Source organism: Hypanus sabinus, chromosome 28 (genome assembly GCF_030144855.1).
Source record: "Hypanus sabinus isolate sHypSab1 chromosome 28, sHypSab1.hap1, whole genome shotgun sequence".
NCBI lineage: Eukaryota > Metazoa > Chordata > Chondrichthyes > Myliobatiformes > Dasyatidae > Hypanus > Hypanus sabinus.
In genome coordinates, this window is record NC_082733.1 from 15,210,866 (window position 1) to 15,237,275 (window position 26,410).

Consider the following 26,410-nt stretch of genomic DNA (forward strand, 5'->3'; position numbering starts at 1 on the left):
GGCTTGGTGTGTGCAGTGTCACCTCGGGTACAGGGTTCATAGTTACCGTGGAGTGTTCAGGGTGGTGGTCTGCTGCTCCTGCAGGCGCCAGGTCACAGACGGAGACCGTGTCCTCCCGCCCATCAGGTAAGACCACGTAAGCATACTGGGGGTTCGCATGTAGAAGGTGAACCCTCTCGACCAGCGGGGAGTATTTATTGCTCCTCACATGTTTCCGGAGCAGCACTGGCCCTGGGGACGTCAGCCAAGCTGGTAGGGTGGTCCCAGTGGCAGACTTCCTGGGAAAAGAGAACAGGCGCTCATGAGGGGTGGCATTGGTGGACGTACATAACAGGGAGCAGATAGAGTGGAGTGCCTCAGGGAGGACCTCCTGCCATTGAGAGACCGGCAACCCTTTTGACTTAAGGGCCAAAAGTGTGGCCTTCCACACTGTGGCATTCTCCCTCTCCACCTGTCCATTTCCCCGGGGATTATAACTCGTGGTCCGACTAGTAGCAATGCCGCTAGCCAGCAGGTACTGACGCAGCTCGTCACTCATAAAGGAGGACCCTCTATCACTGTGGATATAGCAGGGATATCCGAACAGAGTGAAGAGCTGGCGCAGGGCTTTTATGACGGACGTGGTAGTGGTGTTGGGGCAGGGGATGGCAAAGGGGAACTGCGAGTACTTGTCGATAATATTGAGAAAGTAGACATTGCGATCGGTGGAGGGAAGGGGGCCCTTAAAGTCAACACTCAGTCGCTCAAAGGGGCGGGTGGCCTTGATAAGTTGCGCCTTTTCAGGACAGTAGAAGTGTGGTTTGCACTCAGTGCAGACTTGGCAGTCCCTGGTCATCGTCCTGATGTCCTCAAGGGAGTACGGCAGGTTCTAGACTTTCACGAAATGGTAAAATCGGGTGACCCTCGGATGGCAAAGATGTGCATGGAGGGCTGTGTGCTGGCACACGCTCCCCGGGATAGGGCATCAGGGGGCTCATTGAGCCTTCCAGGCCAGTACAGGATGTCATAGTTGTAGGTGGAGAGTTCTATTCTCCACCGCAAAATTTTATCATTTTTGATTTTGCCCCGCTGTTGGTTGCTGAACATGAACGCAACTGAGCGCTGGTCGGTCAGCAAGGTGAACCATTTGCCAGTGAGATAGTGCCTCCAGTGCCTAATAGCTTCCACTATGGCCTGGGCTTCTTTCTCCACCGTGGAGTGCCGAATTTCAGAGCCTTGAAGGGTACGAGAAAAGAATGCTACTGGCCTGCCTTCCTGATTGAGGGTAGAAGCAAGTGCGAAATCGGAGGCATCACTCTTTACTTGGAAGGGAATGGTCTCGTCCATCGCATGCATCGTTGCTTTGGCAATGTCCCCTTTAATGCAGCTGAAGACCGCGCAGGCCTCGGCAGAGAGGGGAAAAGTGGTAGACTTGACCAGGGGGCGGGCCTTGTCTGCGTAATGAGGAACCCATTGAGCGTAATAGGAAAAGAAGCCCAGGCACCGTCTGAGGGCTTTGAGAGTGGTGGGATGAGGGAGTTCTAACAGGGGGCACATACGGTCAGGATCAGGGCCAATGACCCCGTTCTCCACGACATACCCAAGGATAGCGAGTCGGGTGGTTCCGAACACACACTTGTCCCTATTATAAGTAAGGTTCAGGGCTTTGGCCACTTGGAAAAATCGTTGGAGGTTGGCATTGTGACCACAGATGGTGATGTTATCCAGATAGGGAAATGTGGCCTTCAGTTGGCACTGGTCCACCATCCGGTCCATTTCCCTCTGGAAGACAGAGACACCATTTGTGGCACCGAATGGGACGCGCAGGAAGTGATAGAGCCTGCCGCCCGCCTCGAAGGTGGTGTAGGGGCAGTCCTCTGGGCGGATGGGGAGCTGGTGATAAGCGAATTTCAGATCTATTGTCAAGTACACCTTGTACTGAGCTATCTGGTTGACCATATCCGCGATGCGGGGTAGGGAGTACGCGTCAAGCTGCGTGAACCTATTGATGGTTTGACTATAGTCCACGACCATCCTATTTTTCTGCCTAGTCCAAACAACAACCACCTGGGTCCTCCAAGGACTCGTGCTTGGCTCAGTGATCCCCTCCCTGAGCAGCCGCTGCACCTCTGACTGAATGAAGGCCCTGTCCCCCGCGCTGTACCTCCTGATTTTAGTTGCCACAGGTTTACAGTCGGGGGTCAGGTTGGCGAACAGCGGTGGGGGAGGGATCTTGAGGGTGGAGAGGCTGCAAGTGGTGTCAGTGGCGCAGCTGTCGGCATGGTGCTGGGTGGGATGTGTGGGCCGATGTGTGTGTGTGGTCAGTAGCGGGGTATATGGCGAGGTCCCACAAAACTGAGGATTCCTGACAGTGAGTGGTGGGAGGGGCCCATCATATGCCATAGTCACACTTTTTAGGTGGCTCTAGCAGTTCAGCCCCAATAGCACAGGTATGCACAGTTGAGGCATGACCAGTAGCGCAAAGTACCGATATTCTACGCCCTGCACCACCAATGTCGCTACACAACCCACGTGGATGTCTGTGGAATATGACCCAGAAGCCAAGGTGACCCTTTGGCTTACCGGCTGTGTCACGAGTCCGCAGCGTTGCACTGCGTCCGGGTCAATAAAACTCTCCGTGCTGCCCCTGTCAAACAGGCATCCACTAGGATGTCCATTGACCTTGCAAGCTGGTGTGGGGCGCTTTGGTCGAGGGTTACGGTGGCCAGATTTGAACTGCCGTCTTGGTGCTCGGTAAGCATCGATGGGTCGGGGGCGGGGCATGTTGGCGCTGACAATGATGGCCGCCCCCATCCCTCGCACGAGGCGGACAGGCAAGATGGCGGCCCCCATGCCTCACACGGAGCGCTGCCCGACCCCGCTCGTGATTTAGACTTACAGACCTTGGCGAAATGGCCCTTCTTCCCGCAGCTGGAACAGGTCGCTTCTTGGGCATTTTCAGGGGTGCTTTTTGAGTCCGCAGGCTTGCAACTGAAAGCAGCTGTAGTCGGGTTCGGGGAGTTCATGGAATCGCAACTGGCAGCGGCATTGGCAAATTCGCTCGCGGGAACCGGCAGCGGTGGGGTCTGAGGTGTCCACGGAACCAGCCAGGGATCGCGCGGCTGGACAGCGTCAGCGTTGTGCAGAGCAGCCTCCAGCGTGTCGGCCGTCTCGATCGCCGAGCATAAGGGTAAGATCGGCATTTTCCAGCAGTCGCTGGCGCACATACACTGACCTGATTCCTGTCACAAAGGCGTCTCGTATGAGGACCTCCGCATGCTGTTCCGCCGTGAGTGTTTTGCAATCGAAAGTTCGCACGAGTGTCTGTAGGGCTCGGAGAAACTCGGCGCTCCACTCTGCAGGCTGCTGCCGTCGCGTAGCTAAGCGATGTCTTGCGTAGACGGTGTTCACTGGCTGCAGGTACTGTATTTTGAGGGTGTCCAGTGCCCCTTCGTAGGTCGGCAGGCCTCTGATAAGTGAGTAATCTTTCGGGGTGACCCTTGAGAGGCGAATTCGGTGCATAACAGCGGGTTCAGTTGCACTAACCTCCTCCAAGTATGATTGGAAGCATGCAAGCCAGAGTTCAAAGGCAAGAGCTGCTTCAGGGGCTTGGGGGTCCAAATCCAATCTTTCCGGACGTAAAATGCTTTCCATGTTTTAAAACTTCCAGTCAATAAAATTGATGCACCATCAATAACTCTCTCTGAGATGTGAAGTCGAGATATCGGCTTTTATTGACTGGAAGAAAGAACTAGCAGTAGTTGACCACCATACTACATCCTGGAGAATGAGGGCCGGGCTCAGGCCTCAATCGCCTTTATACAGGGGTCTGTGGGAGGAGCCACAGGAGCAGTCAGCAGGGGGCGTGTCCAGACAGGCACATACTTCACCACAACATTACTGTGCCTCAGAGTGAAAAGATTTCCCAGGGTTTGCAAAGGCATCCTCAATTCAATTGTACAGTGGTCTAATGGACTGAATTAAAGGGCATAGAGAATTCACTCTTGAAATGGTTTTGTTTCAAACTATAGCAGAGAAAAGAACTTAAAATGATCTGAGGTAGCTCAGAAATTTTTAGTGAAATAATTCATGGGAATCAGATATATGAGACCTGCTTCTGAATGACGGTCTTTGGATAGCTGGACAGATGTGACCAAGTATGGTTTCTAAAGAATAAAATGTTATATTTAAACTCAGTGCCATACCTATTGCTTTTTGGTGCAGTGCATTAATATGACAGCAGACTTCATGTAATGAACCTAGCAGAAGACATTCTGAAGATACTACAGTGGGAACACTACACTGAGAGGACAAGAGCATAATGAAGGCAATGATTCCTCAGCAGAGCTGATGCAAACCTCAGTTAGGGTTCAAGGAAAGGAATCTCAGCCTTGAAAATGTTCCCTTCAACAAATGAGATACAAAAGTCAAAACTGTCTGAGAAAGCCCAGTAAATAGCTGGTAAAATCACTGACCATTTAACACAGGTGCAAGGTTCATAAGAAGGCAATTTGTTCAACAGAAATGTGTTCAGGGGAAGGGGGAGAGGGGAAGAGAGGAGGTAGGAGTAAGTGGGGTGTGGGAGGGTGGGAAGGGGAAAATGGGGAGAGGGCAGCAGGGGAGGGGGTGTGGGGGAGAGCGGGGAGGGGGAGAAGGGACTCAACACCACCCTCTGCATTTAGATCCCCAACTTCCTGAACAAAAGACAGCTAAAAGGACGGGCAGTGACAATCCCACCACAGTTACCATCAACAATGGGGCCCATAGTGTTGCAGTTTCATCTCCGTGCTCTGTTTCCCATAGAATCATGACTGCCTGGCCAAATCCATCCACAGGCTTGCAAATAACACTACTGTTAGTCGGCTGTATCTCAAATAGTGATGAGTTAGAGCAAGGAAGGAGATGCCGAGGACAGTGCCACAGTGTCATGATGGCGTTTCCCTCGATGTCAGCAAAACAAAAGAGCTACCTACCCTCTAACTTTAAGAAAAGGCGGTACACATGCTCCTGTCTACATGAACATGCTGAGGTTAAGGGGGTTGAGAGCTACAAGTTCTGATGAATTGGCATCACCAATAGCCCATCCAGGTCCAACAACGTAGATGACATAACCAAGAAAGTGCACATGCTTGCTCAGGAGGCTAATGAAATGTAGCATATCCTCTTAGACTCTCACCAGTTTTCATCAATGCATCATAGAAAGCATCACCATGGCTTGGTATGGCAATGGTTCCGTCTGCAATCATAAAGAATTACAGAGAACTGTGGTCCCAGCTGAGCACACCACAGAAACCATGGACTCTGTCTGCACTTCTTGCTGCCTTGGAAAAGCAGTCAACATAGTCAAAAACCCCACCTACCCTGGACATTCTCTCTGACCCTCCTATTGAGCATAAGGTATAAATCCAGAAAGTACATATCAGCATGATCAAGGACGGCTTCCGACTCACTGATACATAATAGTGAATGGTCCCCTTGACAGGCACGTAGTTGAAAGAAAAATAGAGGGTTAAGGGGTGGTGTGGGTTTAGTACTTTTTTTAAGGAATATATGGGTCAGCACAACATCGAGGGCTGAAGGGCCTGTACTGTGCTGTAGTATTCTAGTGTCTAGTATCTAGTGGGTGCTTAACCTCACAATCTACCTCATTACAGCCTTGTTAACTTCCTACACCCCACTTCCTCTGTAACTATAGCACTTTATTCTGCATTTTGTTATTACTTTTCCTTGTAGTGCCTTAATGATCTGCCTAGGTGGCATATACAAAACAAAGTTCTTCCACTGTGCATTGGTACATGTGACAGTAATAAGTCAGTTTACAATTGGGCAGAAAGTACAAAAGCTTGAGAATATGTCACACCAGGCTTAAGAGTGGCTTTTATCGTGCCAGAAGCTTCGACAGATCTCTTACACAAGAGTTCAACATAAGGTTGAACATAAAGTTGAACTCCTGATCTTTCAAGTCTGCCTCGGCATTGGCCTTGCACCTTATTTGTCCACCTGCACTACACTTTCGCTGAAACTGTAACTTTATATTCTACATTCTGTTGTACTTTGGTACAGTATGATCTGTCTCAATAGCACACAAACAATAATGTTTCACTTATCTCAGTATATGTGACAATAATAAATCAATTCCAATTACGTACTTCCACTCACAATATTAACAGCTCTTACCCACTTTAATTGAGTACATTTCTCACTAGGTTAAGAACAAGAAATTCACAATAGAAAGCGTGAGAAGGGTTTAAACCTCATACCTGGCTGGACAGGGTTCTGTACCACAGACACGAACCATACGCGGAGGACGCTTGAAGTTGTCACACAGACTCTCATCTACACTCTCTTGTGTTTGCTTATTACGACATACCACGATGGTTTCCTGTTCCCCTGTTGTTGAGAATAAACAAAGAAGTAGAATACGTTAACTGGCTGATACTCAGTACTATGTTAAATGTGATACAAAGAACTTTGAGGGGACCTGGGAACTTTTAAGAGAATGGAAACGATACTGGCGACCCTGTTTATTACATAATCCAACGTGAAAGGCACATTTATGCATACATTCTTATTGACTTGTACACTAAGGTATGCCTTTGATGCCACAAATGGTAGGGAAATTAGATTAAATACGTTCCAGTATTGCTCAGCTCATTATGATAATTAGGGATCCCTTCATTCAGTACATCCCCTTACCAATGCCATTTAACCATTCAGAATTTCTTTGGGATGCATGAGCAAACCAGAGCACCCAGAGCAAGCCCCCCATGTTCATCGGGAGAATATGAAGCCACACAGACAGAAGCCAAGGTTGGTAGTGAATTCATGTCATACATGTCCTGTGCTTAGGAATCTGGTATGACTTCCATAATTTGCCTCAATAAATCTAAGCAAAGTTTGTCCTTAAACACTTTCTAGTGATCTTTTGTAGAATTACATCGAAGTAGAGATCAGGCAAAAGAATTAAGTTATACTGTAGTAGTTCCTATGATGGTTCCTATGACATTAATTTTTGCCAATTCTTCCATTGAAGTGTGATAGGTATTCACTTCCTAGGCCAGCGGGCCTCTTGCTCATGTTTGCTAATTTCAGCTTTCTAAACCCAGCAGCTGCCACTTGTAAGATCCCAGTTCAAAGTACAAAGTAAATTTATTATCAAAGTGCATATAGGCTACCACTTACAACCCTGAGATTCATTTTCATGTGGGCCTCGTCAATAAATTCAATAACCATAATAGAGTCAATGAAAAACGGCACCAACAAGGCAACCAGTGTGCAAAAGACAACAAATTGTGCAAATACAAAAAGAAAGAAAAACTTAATAATAATAATAAGCAATAAATATTGAGAACATGAGGTGAAGAGTCTTTGCAAGTTTAGTCAATTAAATTGGGCATTTATTTGCAAGTATAGTTTGAATAGTTTAGTGATGGGGTAAGTGAGGCTGAGTGAAATTATCCCCTCCATTTCAGAGGTCTGATGGTTGAGGGGTCTGGTGATGTGAGTCCTGAGGCTCCTGTACCTTCTTTCTGATGGCAGCAGCGAGGAGAACGCACTGGGGTCCCTGACAATAAATGCTGGTTTCCTAGGACAATTCTCCATGGACACATGCTCAGTGGTGGGGAGGGTTTTGCCTATGATGGACTATAGGTAACCCCAGGTAATTTCTCAGGTAAGGACATGTTCAGCATAGTCTTGTGAGCTGAAGGGCCTGCATTGTGCAGTAGGTTTTCTATGTTTCTATGTTTTTTTTAATAAAACTCTGGCTAGGCTGCACCTAGAGTATTGTATTCAGTTCTGGTTACCTCATTACAGGAAAAGTGATAAAGCTTTGAAGAGGGGGGACGTCACGTGATGACGTTAGAGCGAGACGTGGAAATCCAGCTCTCCCGTAAAAAACCAGTAAAATACCGTTTAAGTGAAGAAAAGTTAGTAAATACTTTTTAAAAACTACTTATAAACTATTCAGGATTGTCTTAAGATATGTCTCCTAAACAGAAGCAGAAGAAAACTACTACTCTGAAGACAACACAAGTTGGAAAAGAATCAAGGCTGGTTGCTATGAAAGAGCCTCGGGCTCAACTGCATTTCACCTCTGGCGATACAGAACAGGAAACTGCGGCAACATCAACCGGTTCCAAAAAAAAAGAGCACCAGGAATTACGCATGCGTGAAGGAAAGGGCATGTGCAGACACCAGCAACCCAAACTACAAATCCCAGCTATGATCAGAACTGAAAGTGAAAGTGAAGATGAGGTGGAATCAGGTTCTCTGGATAAATCAGATGAAGATGAAGAGACAAAGTAGAGCAACTGGAATTGCGCATGCATGAAGGAAAGGGCATGCGCAGACATGAGCAACCCAAACTACAAATCCCAGTTACGATCGGAATTGAAAGTGAAAGTGAAGATGATGTGGAATCAGATTCTCTGGATAAATCAGATGAAGATGAAGAGACAAACAAAGAAGAGCAACTGGAATTGCGCATGCATGAAGGAAAGGACATGCGCAGACATGAGCAACCCAAACTACAAATCCCAGTTACGATCGGAATTGAAAGTGAAAGTGAAGACGATGTGGAATCAGATTCTCTGGATAAATCAGATGAAGATGAACAGACAAACAAGGAAGAGCAACAGGAAGAGGTTGGAGGTAATGGAGACATAAGAAAAACTTTGGTGCAAATAATGCATGAATTAAAAGTATTAAAAGTAATAAAAAAGATATTAAAATATGAAGATTATGTTTGATAAAATGATGAAAAGACAGGACAAAATGGACAAGACAATTAAAAACTTGGAAGAAACAATGGGAGACACCATTGATAGAGTGAATAAAATGGAAGATAATATTTCTGCCTGGACATCAGAAAGAAAACAGTTGTTGGAAAAAGTGGATGTGCTTGAAAATTTTAGCAGGTGAAACAGTATTAAGATTGTTGGACTTAAAGAAGGTATAGAGGGAGAGGATCCAATAATTTTTTTTTCAAAAATGGACCCCGGAAATTTTGGAAATGGAAAAAGGAACCCAGTTAATTGAAATTGAAAGGGCTCACGGAGCCAAGACCAAGACCTCAAGTTGATCAAAACCCACGATCAATCTTGATAAAATGCTTAAGATATCAAGATAAAGAAGGATCCACAAGGCGGCTGCCCAAGGTGCCAGAAAGAGAAATGGGCCACTGATGATAGAAGGGAAAACAATTCTTTTCTATCCTGATATGACCTTTTGAAGCAAAAGAAGGAATTTAATCCAGCAAAAAAATTTTATGGGGAAAAAGGCTATAAATCTATATTGCGCCACCCGGCAACCCTGATAATTTTTTTGGATGATGGAAAAAGAAGATTTTTAACTGATTATCGGGATGCAGAAGAACTTGCACAATAACTCCCAAATATTCGCTAATTACAGTCAAAGATTTAAAAGTGAAACGTATTAAAGATGAAGATAGGGACAGTGAATGGAACTGATGGATGTTTAAGGACAGAACAATATTTAAATATATTCTTAATTATATGATACAGGGGGAGAAATATTAATCAAAAGTAGTGATATTTTTTTCTTCTCTTATATATACTTTTTTATGTTACAGGGGAGCTGGGGGAACTTCGGATCGATTGCTACGGGATTCACGTGTGTAATCATGGCGATTGCCATGACTCGTACAATGGAGGGGGGTAATGTTGTGTTTTTTTTTCATTCACAACATTAGCAGGGGGGTATTTTGTTATTTTTTTCTTTATAATCTATTTTTCTTTTATCTTTCTTTCTTTGCCTGGACAACCGGGGGGGGGGGGGGAGACACATAGCAACATGAAGAATTTTTAAAAGATTCCCCAAGGTACTACGAAAGTTGAAAGATTAGGTATTATTATAGATTGGAGTAACCCTGTTAAAAATAATGACTAATTTACTGAATTTTTAAAGTTTTAATGTTAATGGGCTTAATGGACCGGTGAAAAGAAAAAGAATTTTAACATATATTAAGAAAATGAAAATAGATACAGCTTTTTAACAAGAAACACACTTAACAGAGATAGAACATCAGAAATTAAAGAGAGATTGGGTCGGAAATGTTATCGCAGCATCATTTAACTCAAAGGCGAGGGGAGTTGCAATTTTGGTTAATAAAACTTTACCAATTAAAATACAAAATATATTAATTGATTCTGTGGGGAGATATGTAATTATACATTGTCAAATTTTTTCAGAACTATGGACACTTATGAATATTTATGCACCAAATAAAAATGATGTGAAATTTATACAAGAGGCCTTTTTGAATTTGGCTGGTGCATATGACAAAATATTAATAGGTGGAGATTTTAATTTTTGTTTAGACCCAGTTTTAGATAGATCAACAAAGGTTGTTACAAAATCAAAAGTATCAAAATTAACTTTATCATTGATGAAAGATTTAAATTTGATTGATATATGGAGAAGAATTAATCCAAAAGAAAGAGATTATTTATTTAATTCAAATAGACATAAAACTTATTCAAGGATAGATTTTTTCTATTATCAATGAATATTCAAGACAGAGTGAAAAATATGGAATATAAAGCAAGAATATTGTCAGATCATTCCCCTTGATAATGACAATGATAATGATGGATAAAGAGGAATCAATTTACAGATGGAGACTTCAATATTATTAGAACGTCAAGATTTTTGTGATTTCATGAAAAAGCAGATTCAGTTTTTTTTTAGATACAAATTTACATTCAGTTGATGATAAATTTGTAGTATGAGAAGCAATGAAGGCATATTTGAGAGGTCAGATAATAAGTTATACTTCTAAAATTAAGAAGGAATATCTGGTAGAAACAGATCAATTGGAGAAAGAGATTACAAAATTAGAAAAAGAATCTCAGATATATGACAGAAGAAAAAAGAAGACAACTTGTTAACAAGAAGTTACAATATAATACACTTCAGACATACTGAACAGAAAAAGCAATTATGAGAACTAAACAGAGATGTTACGAACTAGGTGAAAGATCACACAAGATTCTTGCTTGACAGTTAAAAACAGACCAGACTTCCAAAGCGATAAATACAATTAGAACAAATGTAAATAAAATTAATGATATTTTTAAGAATTTTTATTCTGAACTGTATCAATCAGAATCACAAAATGATAATGTTGAGATAGAAAGGTTTTGATCACAAATAACTCTTCCAAAATTGAATTCGGAAGAAAGGATTAGATATGCCTTTTACATTAAAAGAGGTCGAAGAAGCTCTAGGATCACTTCAGAGTAATAAATCCCCAGTAGAAGTTGGTTTTCCGCCTGAATTTTACAAAAAGTTTAAAGATTTACTAATTCCTCCTTTTATGTTAATACACCAAGCAGAAAGAACGCATAAACTTCCAGAATCTTTTTCGACAGCTATTTTAATAGTATTGCCAAAAAAAGATAGAGATCTTTTAAAGCCAACATTATATAGAACTATTTCTTTGTTGAACATCGACTATAAAATAATAGCAAAAATTTTATCTAGTAGATTATCTAAATACTTACCAAAATTAGTACGTATGGATCAAACAGGATTTATCAAAAATAGACAATCGGCAGGTAATATAACTCGGTTACTTAGTATAATTCATCTGGCACAAAAGAGGGAGGAAATGAGTGTGGCAGTTACTTTAGATGCAGAAAAAGCATTTGACAGATTGGAATGGGATTTTTTATTTAAGGTATTGGAAAAGTATGGGTTAGGAAAATCTTTTATAAAATGGATTAAAACCTTAAATACTAATCCCAAAGCTAAAGTAATGATAAATGGTCAAATTTCAACATCATTTCAGTTAACAAGGTCCACTAGACAAGGTTGTCCATTATCACCTGCTTTATTTGTGTTGGCGATAGAACCATTAGCTGAATTAATTAGAACAGGCCCAGATATTATGGGTTTCAGAGTTAACCAGCAGGAATATAAGATTAATTTATTTGCTGACGATGTTTTGCTTCATTTTAACAAACCCATTGTATTTGCTGCGTAAATTATCTTCTAGATTGGAAGAATATGGGAAATTATCAGGCTACAAAATAAATTGGGATAAAAGTGAAATTCTACCCCTTACTAAAGGAGATTATAGACAATGTCAATTAATAACTCAATTTAGATGGCCGATAAATGGTATAAAATATTTAGGTATAAGAGTTGATAATGATATAAAGAATTTATATAAATTAAATTATTTACCATTATTGAAAAAAATTCAAGAAGATCTTGATAAATGGATGATGTTACCAATAACATTAGTAGGCAGAGTAAATGCTGTAAAAATGAATGTATTCCCTAGATTACAACATTTATTCCAAACACTACCAATACAATTACCGCAGAAGTTTTTTCAAGAGTTAAATAAATGTGTGAGGAAGTTCCTTTGGAAAGGTAAGATGTCAAGAATATCGTTGGAAAAATTGACATGGAAATTTGACCTAGGAGGGTTACAACTTCCAAACTTTAAAAATTATTATAAAGCAGATCAACTTAGATTTATTGCATCTTTTTTTGATGAATATAAACTGGCATGGATTAGAACAGAACTAGATAAAATAGGAGAAAATATACTAGAAGATTTTATATATAAGTGGGAATCTAAATGGATACGGGAAAAGAAAGAATCTCTTATATTAAAACATTTGATTGATTTATGGAATAAGATAAATGTTGATGATGAGATAAAGAAATCTTTATTAGCAAAGAGACCTTTAATTCAAAATAAACTTATTCCTTTTACAATGGATAACCAACTTTTATACAACTGGTTTCATAAACGGATTAGATATATAGGAGATTGTTTTGAAGGAGGTATATTAATGTCATTTGATCAATTGAAGAATAAATATAAAATATCAAACAACATTCTTTTTTGTTATTTCCAATTAAGGACTTATTTAAGAGATAAATTGGGTCAAACAATGTTATTGCTGAAACCTAATGAAATAGAAATTTTAATTCAAAAAGGAAAAATTTAAAAAATTATTTCTTGTATGTATAGTTTGATTCAAAAGCAGGCAATTAAACAAGGAATTCATAAGTCAAGACAAAAATGGGAAACTGATTTGAATATTAAAATTAAAGAAACAAATTGGTCAAGACTATGTCTTGACAGTATGACAAATACAACAAATGTCCGGCTAAGACTAGTGCAATATAATTTTTAACATCAATTATATATTACACCACAAAAAATAAATAAATTAAACCCAAATTTATCTGATCAATTCTTCCGATGTAATCAAGAAATTGGTACTTTTTTACACTCTACTTGGTCTTGTTTTAAAATTCAACCTTTTTGGACAAATTTAAGAGCTTTACTGGAACAAATTATTGGAATACAACTTCCACATAATCCAACATTATTTTTACTGGGCGATATTGAAGGGATAAAATCGAAATCCAAATTGAATAAATATCAGAAAGAATTCATAAAAATTGCATTGGCAGTAGCCAAAAAGGCTATTGCAGTTACTTGGAAATCGGATTCATACTCAAGTATAGATCATTGGAAGAGTGAAATTTTTAGCTGCATTCCACTTGAAAAAATTGCTTATAATTTAAGAGATAACTATGAAATATTTCTGAAAATTTGGCACCCTTATTTACAAAAGATAAGATTAAATATTAAATAGGATAAATTCGGTGCTCCGAAGATAAAATTATTGGTTATCTGGGGAAAGAAATAAATATACATATTAAAGCTATTATGAACTCCATGGAGCATGTGGGGATCTTCCAATATCCAGGCATTCTTTCTTTCTTTCTTTTTTTTCTCTCTTTTTTTTCTATAGGGGAGAGGGGTTAAGGGGAGGGGGGAAGGGTTGATTTTTTTTCTTTCTGTAACCTATTTGAAAATTCAATTAAAAAAAATAAAACTTTGTAGAGGGTGCAGGAAAGGTTTACCAGGATGCTCCTTGCCAATGTTCCCTTTAATTTACAATGACCAGTTTATGCAAAAATGTCATGCTCTGTAATTTTCCTCCAGTAACAATAACAACATGTACACACTGAATATTTTTTTTCCAATAAAAGCAAACTGCAGTTCTAAAATCTGCAGACAGATCATAGCAATCTCCACTTGTCAACACTGTCAGAAACTGGAAAAGGAAACGTATTTGTGTACAATCATGAAATACACTTAACGTGCCAACAAGGAAGAGGGTGACAGCCTTTTGAGCGCAGTTTAAATTCCTTTCTGTTCTAGTAGCAAAAGATATGTGTGTGTGCACACACATGCACTCCTTAGAGGGAACATTGCTCCCTGGATTAGAGGGCACACACTAAATGGAGAGGATGGACAAACTTGGGTTGTTTTTACGGAGCAGCAGAGGCTGAATGTAAATTTGACAGAAGTTTATAAGATTATGAGAGAGGGTTTAGAAAAGGTTAGATCGGTTAGAAATTGGCACCTTTTTCCAAGGGTCAACATGTTTAATACAGTTAAGGTGAAAAGAGCAAGTTCAAAGAATATATGCAAGTTTCTGTTTTACTTTCACATAAAGAGTAATGGTCGCCTGAAATGCACTGCCTGGAATGGCAGTGGAAGCAAATATGACAGAGGTGTTTAAAAGGTTCTTAGGGAGGTTTGTAAGTATGTAGTGAATGAGGAGTATGGGCAGTGTAGACATAAGGCCTTAGTTTAGTTACTAGTTTAATTAGTAAATTAAATTAGGCATTTATTTGCAAGTATAGTTTGATACCATATCATAGGCCAAAGGACCTGTTCTGTGCTGTACTGTACTGTTCTTTCTTCTAATAAATTTGAATGAAACAAAAGTTTTAAAAAAACCTGCAGATTCTGCAAACCTGAAACAAAAGCAGAAAATGATGGAAATGCTCAAGTTCTGCAGAGAGAGAGAGAGAGAGAGAGAGAGAGAGAGAGAGAATGAAGATTTTTTTGTCATTTTGGGTTTTCAGCCCTTTTTTTGTTTTTGTGACAAGCCGTTGAAATGATAAAAGCAATACCTCTCAAACAGGAAGCTGAGCATGGGGTGAAACCTTCATATTCCCAGTCAAACTGTCCGCCTATCTTATCATTGTCAGGACTATTGTAGGCCACCTCAGAGTCAAGTGCAGCAGTAACACCGTCACACAGTGCTAGGTAGCACGTTTGCTCGGTGGGTGGTTTATCCTCCTCACATTCCTCATCCGGCAGCTCCTCCTCTGTTTGGGAAAATGAAAGCAGAACACGGCATGTCACTTTTCGCACTTGCTTGCCAGCTCCACATGATGTGCTACATTGTGACCAGGGTTCAGGAATGAACCTGCAAAGATATGAAAAAATAATGACCATTACCACCCAGGGTGAAGATTCTATGTTGCATTTTATAGCCAGATACTCCATTATCTCATTCAGTAAGAAATGTCAATTAAAAATGCCCCTTCACATACTGCTACTTAGTCATCAAATGATCTATGTATCGCTTACTGTGCCCCGCTACTTTCTCCAAACCGCACCCTCATCTGTACATTTGGCAGTTCATGGATTTTGTGGCTGTTTCATCTCCTGCATTTTAACAATTTCTAATATTTTTCATCCACATTGAGTTTCTATGGTAGTTGGTGCTACATCAAGTCACAGTTAAGTAATAAGCCGTGGAAAATGGGGATTAAGATTACAGATGGGGAAATAACAGTTCAGTTACAGCTGCAGAGATTAAAAAATCTGAAGGGGAGGGAGGAAGTAAAGAGCTGGGAAGTTGATTGGTGAAAGAGATACAAGGCTGGAGAAGGGGGAGTCTGTTAGAAGAGGACAGGAGGCCACGGAAGAAAGAAAAGAGGTGAGGAGCACCAGAGGGAGGTGATGGGCGGGCAAGAAGATGAGAGAGGGAAAATAGTATTGGGGAATGGTGAAGATCACTTTACAAAGTGATCTAAATTAATTACAAACATAAAACACAAAATAATTGATCGCATAAATATTCACCCCCTTCAAGTCATTACATCTGAACACTGTAATTTTTCCCCATTCTTCTTTACAAAACTGCTCAAGATCTGTCAGATAGCATGGCGATCGTGAGTGAACAGCCCTTTTTGAGTCCAGCCACAAATTCTCAACTAGATTGAGGTCTAGACTCTGACTTGGCCATTCCAGTTTATTAACTTTGTTGTTTTTAAGCCTTTCCTGTGTAGCTTTGACTTTATGCTTGGGGTTATTGTCTTGCTAAAAAACAGATCTTCTCCCAAGTTGCAGTTCTCTTGCAGACTGCATCAGGTTTTCCTGCAGGATTTCCCTGTACTTTGTTGCATTCATTTTACCCTCTACCTTCACAAGCCTTCCAGAACCTGCTGCAGTGAAACATCCGCACGATAGACACCACAATGCTTCACTGTAGGGATGGTATGTTTTTGATGATGTGAGGTGTTTGGCTTACGCCAAACATAGCATTTAAATTGATGGCCAAAAAGCTAAATTTTGGTTTCATCAGTCCAGAGAACCTTCTTCCAGCTGATTTCAAAGTCTCCCACATTTTTTCTGACAGACTCTAGCTGTGATTTCATACAAGTTTTTTTTCAACATTGGCTTTCTCTTTGCCACTCTCCCATAAAGCTGCAACTGGTGAAGCACCCGGGCAACAGTTGTATGTGCAGTCTCTCCAGAGCCTGGACTGACACCTTACTGCCCTATTGTCCTGTTTATTATTTATTCTAATGCCTGCACTGTTTTGTGCACTTTATGCAGTCCTGGGTAGGTCTGTTGTCTAGTGTAGTTTTTTTTTCTGTGTTGTTTTTTACGTAGTTCAGTCTAGTTTTTGTACTGTGTCATGTAACACCATGGTCCTGAAAAACGTCTCATTTTTACTATGTACTGTACCAGCAGTTATGGTCAAAATGACAATAAAAGTGACTTGACTTGACTTGATATATAATGGGACCTTTTCTTTACTTTGGCTCTATTATAATTTAAAAATATTTTGTGAATACTATTTCCATGAGGTTATACTGGTGTGAACTAAATCTTTGTTTCCTGGCGAACAGTAAGTTTGCTTGGGTGTGTCAGCAGTCATGCAGGTAATAATCTTATTTTTCCCTTAGAAGAAACATTTAAACTTTTTTTTGTGCTTACCTAATCATCTCCTTCCTATACACATTTACTTATTGGTGACAACCTCTTTGTTGTTATTCCCGTGCATTGTAGAGTTAAGTTGCTGTTAAGTCTGTATTCATAGTAATAGCTAACCTATTATGATCCTACAGTGAGAAGGTTACATATCAACATAGAACAGTACTCTCTACACAGCAACAGTGACTTGTGTGACTAGAGAAAACAACTCTGCACCTTCACATCCAATCAGACTGAAAGCTTGCTTCGAATATTTTAGATTGAGAACCCCAAACTTCACAACTGAATATAGAATTCACTCTCAAAATTAAGTTCAAAAAGCAAAACTCTTGTCTGTGTAAATTCTCAGTGTTGCTGACTGATATACAAAAATTGATAGCCTTGTCTCTATGATATCTTCAATTCTGATAACTAGGAATTCCTGCACAAGGCAAATTACTGCCCATTCTTTAAACGAGACTCACAATTAAGCTGCAAAACTCTGTTCTCAAGAATGCAATAACTAGTTACTGATATATCCAGTCTTTATCATTTTTAAATTTAGAACACACAGTTTGGACAGCTAAAAGGGAAACACGTATAAAGTTAAAACATTGAACAAATCAGATAGCAGCAATGGAGAGAAAAACAGTTCAATGTCCTTCAAGCGATATTAATAAAATAAGAATCTTTAATGCAGACTCAAAGCCGACCTAAGGAAAGAAGATAATCTTGAAATAAAGCAAAGCAGAGGACCTGATCTAAAATTACAACATTATATGAAATGAAAACAGTGTTCAAATTACAAAGAACAGAGTAATACAAACAATAGTTCATTGGGCCAGGCTTCTTAATAGGTTGGTTGTGAGATTCAAGGGCATGTCACAATTACATCAATACAACAGTAAGTTTAATCTGAAAATGAAAACCCCTGAACTCACTTTGGCTCCTCAGATACAGCGATCACTTCCAGCATTTCCTGTGCTTGTTTAATCCAAGGGACTTTAGCTTCCACAGGAAGTTTTTCTAGAAATACCACACACACATTAGACCAATGGGTCCCCAGACTCATTTAAAACAATAAGTAGATTGCACTATTTAATTAAGAATTCCTTTCCATCAGTTTAATCATGTAAGTTCTCCAAATGAAGGCCTCAGGATGTTACAATACATTTTAAATCAAAGAAAAACACAAGCCATGGAGCCACTTTCTAAGATAATATGATTCCTTAATCTTCTGGGATAGATCCTGTCTGCAGAGCTAGGCTCCTTCTTTTCTCTGAAGTCTGCACTCTGATAGTAAACTTTCATATGAGCCCCCAGATATTTCCATCAGAGTAACTTGTATAGCTCATCCTAGTCGATGCTAACAACACTAAAACATCAACGTTATTTCCTGGATGTCAAAGATAAAGATGGCGTCTTCTCAATTACACTGTGGTGTTTGCAAGCATTAACAGAAGAATTCTGCCTTAGAACTGGAAAACTGAAAATAGCGTATCATTAAACAAGGGCAGGAAAGGAGATAAGGTATCTGTAGCTATAACATCAGTTATAAGAATGGAAACATAGAAAATCGGTGCAGGAGTAGGCCATTTGGCCCTTCCAGCTTGCACCACCATTCAGTATGATCATGGCTGATCATCCAACTCAGAACCCTGTACCTGCTTTCTCTCCATATCCCCTGATCCCTTTAGCCACAAGGGCCATATCTAACTTCCTCTTAAATATAGCCAATGAACCGGCCTCAACTGTTTCTTGTGGCAGAGAATTCCACAGATTCACCACTCTCTCTGTGAAGAAGTTTTTCCTCATCTCGGTCCCAAAAGGCTTCCCCTTTATCCTTAAACTGTGACCCCTCGTTCTGGACTTCCCCAACATCGGAAACAATCTTCCTGCATCTAGCCTGTCCGATCCCTTTAGAATTTTATACGTTTCAATAAGATCCCCCCTCAATCTTCTAAATTCCAGTGAGTATAAGCCTAGTCGATCCAGTCTTTCTTCATATGAAAGTCCTGCCATCCCAGGAATCAATCTGGTGAACCTTCTCTGTATTCCCTCTATGACAAGAATGTCTTTCCTCAGATTAGGGGACCAAAACTGTACACAATATTCTAGGTGCAGTCTCACCAAGGCCTTATACAACTGCAGTAGAACCTCCCTGCTCCTGTACTCAAATCCTTTTGCTATGAATGCCAACATACCATTTGCCTTTTTCACCGCCTGCTGTACCTGCATGCCCACCTTCAATGACTGGTGTACAATGACACCCAGGTCTCGTTGCAACTCCCCTTTTCCTAATCGGCCACCGTTCAGATAATAAACTGTTTTTCCTGTTCTTGCAACCAAAGTGGATAACCTCACATTTATCCACATTAAATTGCATCTGCCATGAATTTGCCCACTCACCTAAACTATCCAAGTCACCCTGCATCCTCTTAGCATCCTTCTCACGGCTAACACCGCCGCCCAGCTTCGTGTCATCCGCAAACTTGGAGATGCTGCATTTAATTTCCTCGTCTAAATCATTAATATATATTGTAAACAACTGGGGTCCCAGCACTGAGTCTTGCGGTACCCCACTAGTCACTGCCTGCCATTCTGAAAAGGTCCTGTTTACTCCCACCCTTTGCTTCCTGTCTGCCAACCAGTTCTCTATCCACATCAATATCATACCCCCAATACCATGTGCTTTAAGTTTGCACACTAATCTCCTGTGTGGGACCTTGTCAAAAGCCTTTTGAAAATCTGAATATACCACATCCACTGGCTTTCCCCATCCACTCTACTAGTTACATCTTCAAAAAATTCTATAAGATTCGTCAGACGTGATTTTCCTTTCACAAATCCATGCTGACTTTGTCCGATGATTTCACCTCTTTCCAAATGTGCAGTTATCACATCTTTGATAAATGACTCTAGCATTTCCCCCACCACTGATGTCAGACTAACCGGTCTATAATTCAGTTAACAAGGTCTGCAAAGATTTATCAAGGTTGCATATGAGTGACAAAAGTTTGAGGAGATTGCTAGGACAGAAGAACAACTATATTCATGGAGGCTTTGTTTAAGCAGGCATTCCCAACCTCTTTTATGTCAAGGACCAATACCATTAAGCAAGGTGTCCATGGATCCCAAGTTTGGAACCCCTGGTTTAAAGCATTTTTATAAGGGCCTGTAAATACAAAATCAGACATTAGGTGGAATGTAGGGGCAAAATGTTCTTTCCCTTATCATCAGATTATAGCATGGAGATCAACAGGACGTCTGCAGTGGTCTCGCCCTTTCATCATTTACTATATTAATCAGGTAAAGGAAGGTACCGAGGATTGGACTTCCATGTTTACAAATTATACCAAGTTAGAGGCTTAGGAAGTTATGCGATGGGAGCAGAGGTTTTAAAGGTTTACAGACTAATATAGGCAGGTGGTTTTGGTTATGGAGCCTAATGTAAAATCATCCTATTCAAAATGGAGAAAGATTAATCTGATTACTTTCTTTATGGGTGGATGAAGGCAGTCTTCGGACCACAGAAGAATAAATACATTTTGATGTATTCACCAGATGTGACTACATGGATACAAAAAGAGCAAAAACATTGCTTAATTTGTTCATGATCTTCTTTAAGGAGAAAATACTTGCTATCTGGTCTGACTCCACAACCCTCTAGCTTCCCAATAAAGCTGACTCAGTTCCCTCATACCATCACAAAATGGGTAAAAACATCAACTAAATTTACTGAAAAAAAATTCAAAAAAAAATTTGAAGGGATGATGAAAAGCTGAAAAGAACCATCCTGAGTCTAGTCAAATCTTTAAAAAATTTCAAGAAAAGAACAAGAATTTCAAAATGATGTGCTGAGTTGGGAGCAAATGAAGTACAATAGTTCAAAACAGAGCTGGTTCTGAATATATGAAAAATTTTAGGTAGACTTTTGGAAAGGAATTAAATTTTGAGGCCACAGGGTCCTAGGGATGTTATAGAAACAAGCATTTTTCTTTCATCATGGTGTGAAAACAAAGTTAAATGCTCAATTCAATCCCTCAGGAGATCAATGGTTCAATTTGGAACAATACTCAGAGGCAGAGAGTGACAGAGAGTTCCTTCCAACTACTGTTTTGATCCAATCTACCATTCCACCTTATGAGCTAAAACAACCTGTTTCCATGCTGTATCAGTCCATGACTCTACAAAACAACCCTGAGATGTACTTAATACACTGTATCTGAATCCCATAATAAACTGTCACCAACATAAGAGATTCTGAAGATCATAAACATGAGAAAGGCAGCAGATGCTGGAAATCCAAAGCAGCACACACAAAATGCTGGAGGAACTCAGCAGGTCAGACAGCATCTAGGAAGATGTATAGGCAATAGACAATAAGTGCAGAAGTAGACCATTCAGCCCTTCGAGCCTGCATCGCCATTTTCAGATCATGGCTGATCATCTATTATCAATACCCGGTTCCTGCCTTGTCTCCATATCCCTTGATTCCCCTATCCATAAGATACTGATCTAGCTCCTTCTTGAAAGCATCCAGAGAATTGGCCTCCACTACCTTCTGAGGCAGTGCATTCCAGACCCCCATAACTCTCTGGGAGAAGAAATTTTTCCTTAACTCTGTCCCAAATGACCTACCCCTTATTCTCAAACCATGCCCTCTGGTACTGGACTCTCCCAGCACCTGGAACATATTTCCTGCCTCTATCTTGTCCAATCCCTTAATAATCTTATATGTCACAATCAGATCCCCTCTCAATCTCCTTAATTTCAGCGTGTACAAGCCCAGTCTCTCTAACCTCTCTGCGTAAGACAGTCCTGACATCCCAGGAATTAACCTTGTGAATCTACGCTGCACTTCCTCTACAGCCAGGATGTCCTTCCTTAACCCTGGAGACCAAAACTGTACACAATACTCCAGGTGTGGTCTCACCAGGGCCCTGCACAAATGCAAGAGGATTTCCTTGCTCTTGTACTCAATTCCCTTTGTAATAAAGGCCAACATTCCATTAGCCTTCTTCACTGCCTGCTGCACTTGCTCATTCACCTTCAGTGACTGATGAACAAGGACTCCTAGATCTCTTTGTATTTCTCCCTTACCTAACTTTACACCGTTCAGATAATAATCTGCCTTCCTGTTCTTACTCCCAAAGTGGATAACCTCACACTCAATGTCTTGGGCTGATCCCCTTTTCCAAGACTGGAAAGGAAGAGGGAAGATGCCAGGTGCAGGAAGAGAAACCCAGCTCTTCGAAGGAAGAGGACATATCTGATGTCCTGGAAAGGGATGCCTCAGCATGGGAAGCAGAGACAAGGGGACTGAGAAAAAGGAATGACATTTTCATAGGAGACAGAGTGGGAGAAGGTATAGTCAAGATAGCTGTGGAAATCAGGAGTTTTATAAATGATGCCGGCAGACAGTTTGTCTCCAGACATGGAGGTAAAGAGATCAAGAAAGAAGCAAGGTGTCAGAAATAGACCAAGTGAATTTAAGGGTAGGGTGGAAATTCAAAGCAAAGTTGATGAAATTGACGAACTCAGCATGAGTGCATGAAGCAGCAACAATGCAGTCATCAATGTAGTACAGAAAGAATTAAGGAGCACTACTAGGGAAGGCTTGCAACAAGGAATGTTCCATGTAGCCAACAAAAAGGCAGGCATAGCTGGGACTCATGTGGATGCCCATGACTACCCCTTGGCTTTGGAGAAAGTGAGAACTTATTGAAGGTGAGGCCAATTCTGCCAGATGGTGGAGAATAGTAAAGAACTGGTTGGATCTTTTGTCAAGATCGAAGCAGAGAGCTTTAAAGCTTTCTTGATGGAGGATAGCTCTGCATAAGGACTGGACTTCCAAGGTGTAGATGAGGTGGTCAGGGCCAGGGAACTGAAATTTGTTGAGGAGATCAAGAGCACGTGAAGTATCATGGATGTAGATGGGAGGGGACCGGACGGTGGGGGGGGGGTACAATGGAGTCAATGTATGCAAACACAAGTTCAGTGGCGCAGGAGCAGGCAAAGAGAATGGGCCTAGGCCAGACAGTTAGGTTTGTGGATCCTAGATAGGAGGTAGAAATGAGCAGTGCAAGGTAGCTATTAGATTGGTGAGATCTTTAGATTTGATGAGGTTAGTGTTACGTCCATGGCCCCCTCCTTTTTGAGAATCGCAAGATCACTATTAAGTCAGTTCAGGAGACCCAGGAAATGAGAGAAAGACATGCAGAATCCACAAAGAGTTTGGAATGTGTCCTGGCCTCCGAAAGGCGGAACCATTGATAACGGCTATTGTCTCTTGGAGACAGAATTGTGTATTGAATACTGTACAATGCATCAAAGTCCCCAGGCAATGAACCGAGGGGGGGTTGGTGGAGGGGTAGCATCATCCCAACCTGATTGACATCTGAGACCCTGTGAGTCAGGATAAAAGAGGGTCTGGGGAACAGCCCCTTCAGACGCACCAGAAGAAATGCTAGAACTCCTGTAACAGCGTAATAGCGAAAGCCAGTGGAAAAAGCCCACGTGCGTCCTTTTCCATTTTTGCCTCGGAATTGGTGGGCTTTTACGACGGAAGCACGGCTGTAGCTAACCACAAAGGGGAAGTCAGTCCCCAACGACTCTCGAAGGATTGACATCATAAAAGGAATGGGCAAGTTAAACCTCCGTCTTTCTCTCCAACCAAAAAGCTGCAGCTTGAATGAACTTGAGTGACTTTTATATTTCCATTGGACAATACATTATCCCCCTAGACAACGATAGAGCTATTTCTTATTGATTATTATTATACCTGCGCTTTTAGATTTTAGTATTGACGACATATATTATCTGTATGTTTGCATTGATATTATTTTTGTGTATTTTTATCAATAAATACTGTTAAAAATAGTACCATCAGACTTCAACGGACCTCTCTATCTTTGCTGGTAAGTGACCCAGTTACGGGGTACGTAACATCAGTAATGATGTGGGAGACAATGACCTGATGTTTTGGTGTGTGATCCCTTTCAAGGGGCAGTAAGAGGAGGTGTCTGAAAGTTGCCACCTGACCTCCACAAAGTAGAGGTCAGTCCACCACATTACAACAGCACCTAATTTGTCACATTATTATTCTGACCGACGATTCTTAACAATGGAAAGAAATTTCTCTTGACAATTAACACAATATAGATGATTGGACAGCAAGGTAGCTGCTTTGTTTCATAGTTACCTTTAGTTCTATAACACGGAATTGGCACAGTGCACTCCTCCTTTATATGAGGCTTGAGTTGAGCATTACAACCTCCTGTATGCTGTCCTCTGTAGTCTATGCACAATACAACTCGATAACGCAGACCTCGGCCACAGGTTACTGTGCACTGTAACACAAGAGAATCCTCTCAGCTTCCATCTTCAAACAATTGGTATATATTGGTCATTGAAACAAGCTAAGTAACAGTAGCCTTCTCTCAAGTTTGTTCTCGTTTCATTAACCCTATAAAAATAAATATTTCAGAAAACGTAGCTTGGGAAAATATTTTGTATTATTTATTTAACTTGGCATGCTTTCAGAGGAAGTGAAACCTAATTGTTCCATGAGTTAGTAAGATTGGATCCTTGAAAGCATCACTACAGATGAGTTGTGCATTCACTGAACTGTTGACATCATAGAGTTTTTAGCCACTTTTTATCCAGGAGAATGCAAAGTTCTGCTGAAACATCATATTTCCTGGTGAGTGCTACGAGAGATGGAAAATGTAGGCAAAAGCATGATATTCCAGATTAAGCTGATTGGCGATTGCACACAATAGTTTCAATAGTTTATTTAGGGTGTTACAATATGAAGGAAATTTGGTGTCCAAATAGGCTATAGGTGGAGCTTAAATAATGTAATTAGAAATTCTGGGACTTTAAACAGTTTTTATGAGGACCAGTTTACCATCAGAACCGCTCCTAAAATAAAGATGATCTTACTGGTGACCATTCCATGGCAATCCACTTAGGGCAGTCGAAAAGGTTGCAGCTTTGAATGACTGGAGGTTTAAAGGCGTACATGCACTTCCATTCTTCCACAGGGATGATTTCACCATACATGTTCTCTTCAATGCAAGGGACACTTCGTGTTTGTATTCCACCTCCACAGAAAACCGAACACGCTGTCCAAGGGCTGCTCTCCCAGCTGGCAAAATAAAACACGGTCTGGTAAGCATAATGAGAACAAGCAGGACATCTCCATTGTCATTGGGAGTGACACCAGCAAGCAAAACAACATCCACAAACCGGCAACAACCTGAATTCAATTGTGCTTCATGAATGACCGCACCGTCGCACAACTGACATGAGGTGAATAGTATTTGCGAAGATTTCAGTGAAGTAGCTGCAAAGCTAATTAGATTCTGACTCAGCAGAGTCAGAAAAAGTCTTTTCGGCACACCAGATGGATTATCAACCACCCACTAACACAAACTCTATATATAGCCTATTTTAAAAAAATTTCTCCCCACATTCTCATCAACAGGTACCAAATTTTATTATTTACTGTTAGACTAGGTACAATTTATTGTCTCCAATTATTCTACCAACCCACGTCTTTGGCACGTGGGAGAACCTGCTAAATCCACACAGCAGCACTGTAAGTCAGGGTTGGACCTCAGTCGGTGCAGCTGTGAATAACAGTTCTACTAGCTACACCATTGTACTGCTTCAGTTATCAACCATCTCAGGAAAGTTGCTTTTTAGCTTCAGGTTTGTTCAGTGATTGTGTTTTTGTCAAGGTGGAGACGTATCAGGGATTGGTCATACCTTCTCTGTCCCAGGAGTCTTGAGACCCACATAGAATTTACCTATTTTTTAAACATCCTGCCTAAATTTCCAAGATGCTGCTGCAGGCACCACCTTGCATGAAGTAAAGCCTGAGCTGCTCCTTCATGAACCAACGCAAATAGCTGCAGTGCAACCTTTCAAGCAGATCCACAAATCAGGTTCCCAACTTTTTCTCAGAAAATCCCAAATTTGCTCTTTAACGAAACACCTTTTATAAGACCATAAGATATAAGAGCAGAAGTAGGCCATTTGGCCCATCGAGTCTGCTCCATCATTCAATCATGGGCTGATCCAATTCTTCCAGTCATCCCCACTCCCCTGCCTTCTCCCCATACCTTTTGATGCCCTGGCTAATCAAGAATCTATCTATCTCTGCCTTAAATGTATCCAATAACTTAGTCTCCACAGCTGCACGTGGCAAGAAATTCCACAGATTTACCACCCTCTGACTAAAGTAATTTTACACATCTCTGTTCTAAATGGATATCCTTCAATCCTGAAGTCGTGCCCTCTTGACCTAGACTCCCCTACCATGGGAAACAACTTTGCCATATCTAATCTGTTCAGGCCTTTTAACAT

General features: G+C 41.0%; 1 protein-coding gene across 1 annotated transcript in view; it reads right to left on the reverse strand.

Moving 5' to 3' along the window:
• Nucleotides 1-26,410, reverse strand: part of adamtsl3 (ADAMTS-like 3) — a 740,135-nt gene that overhangs the window by 148,625 nt on the left and 565,100 nt on the right. Inside the window, exons 13-17 of the mRNA XM_059952647.1 lie at nt 24,983-25,187; nt 24,240-24,387; nt 17,977-18,061; nt 14,959-15,257; nt 6,240-6,369 (exon numbers count right to left, since the gene is read on the reverse strand). Coding sequence (XP_059808630.1) covers nt 6,240-6,369; nt 14,959-15,257; nt 17,977-18,061; nt 24,240-24,387; nt 24,983-25,187 — 867 coding nt within the window. The remainder of the gene's footprint in view (nt 1-6,239; nt 6,370-14,958; nt 15,258-17,976; nt 18,062-24,239; nt 24,388-24,982; nt 25,188-26,410) is intronic.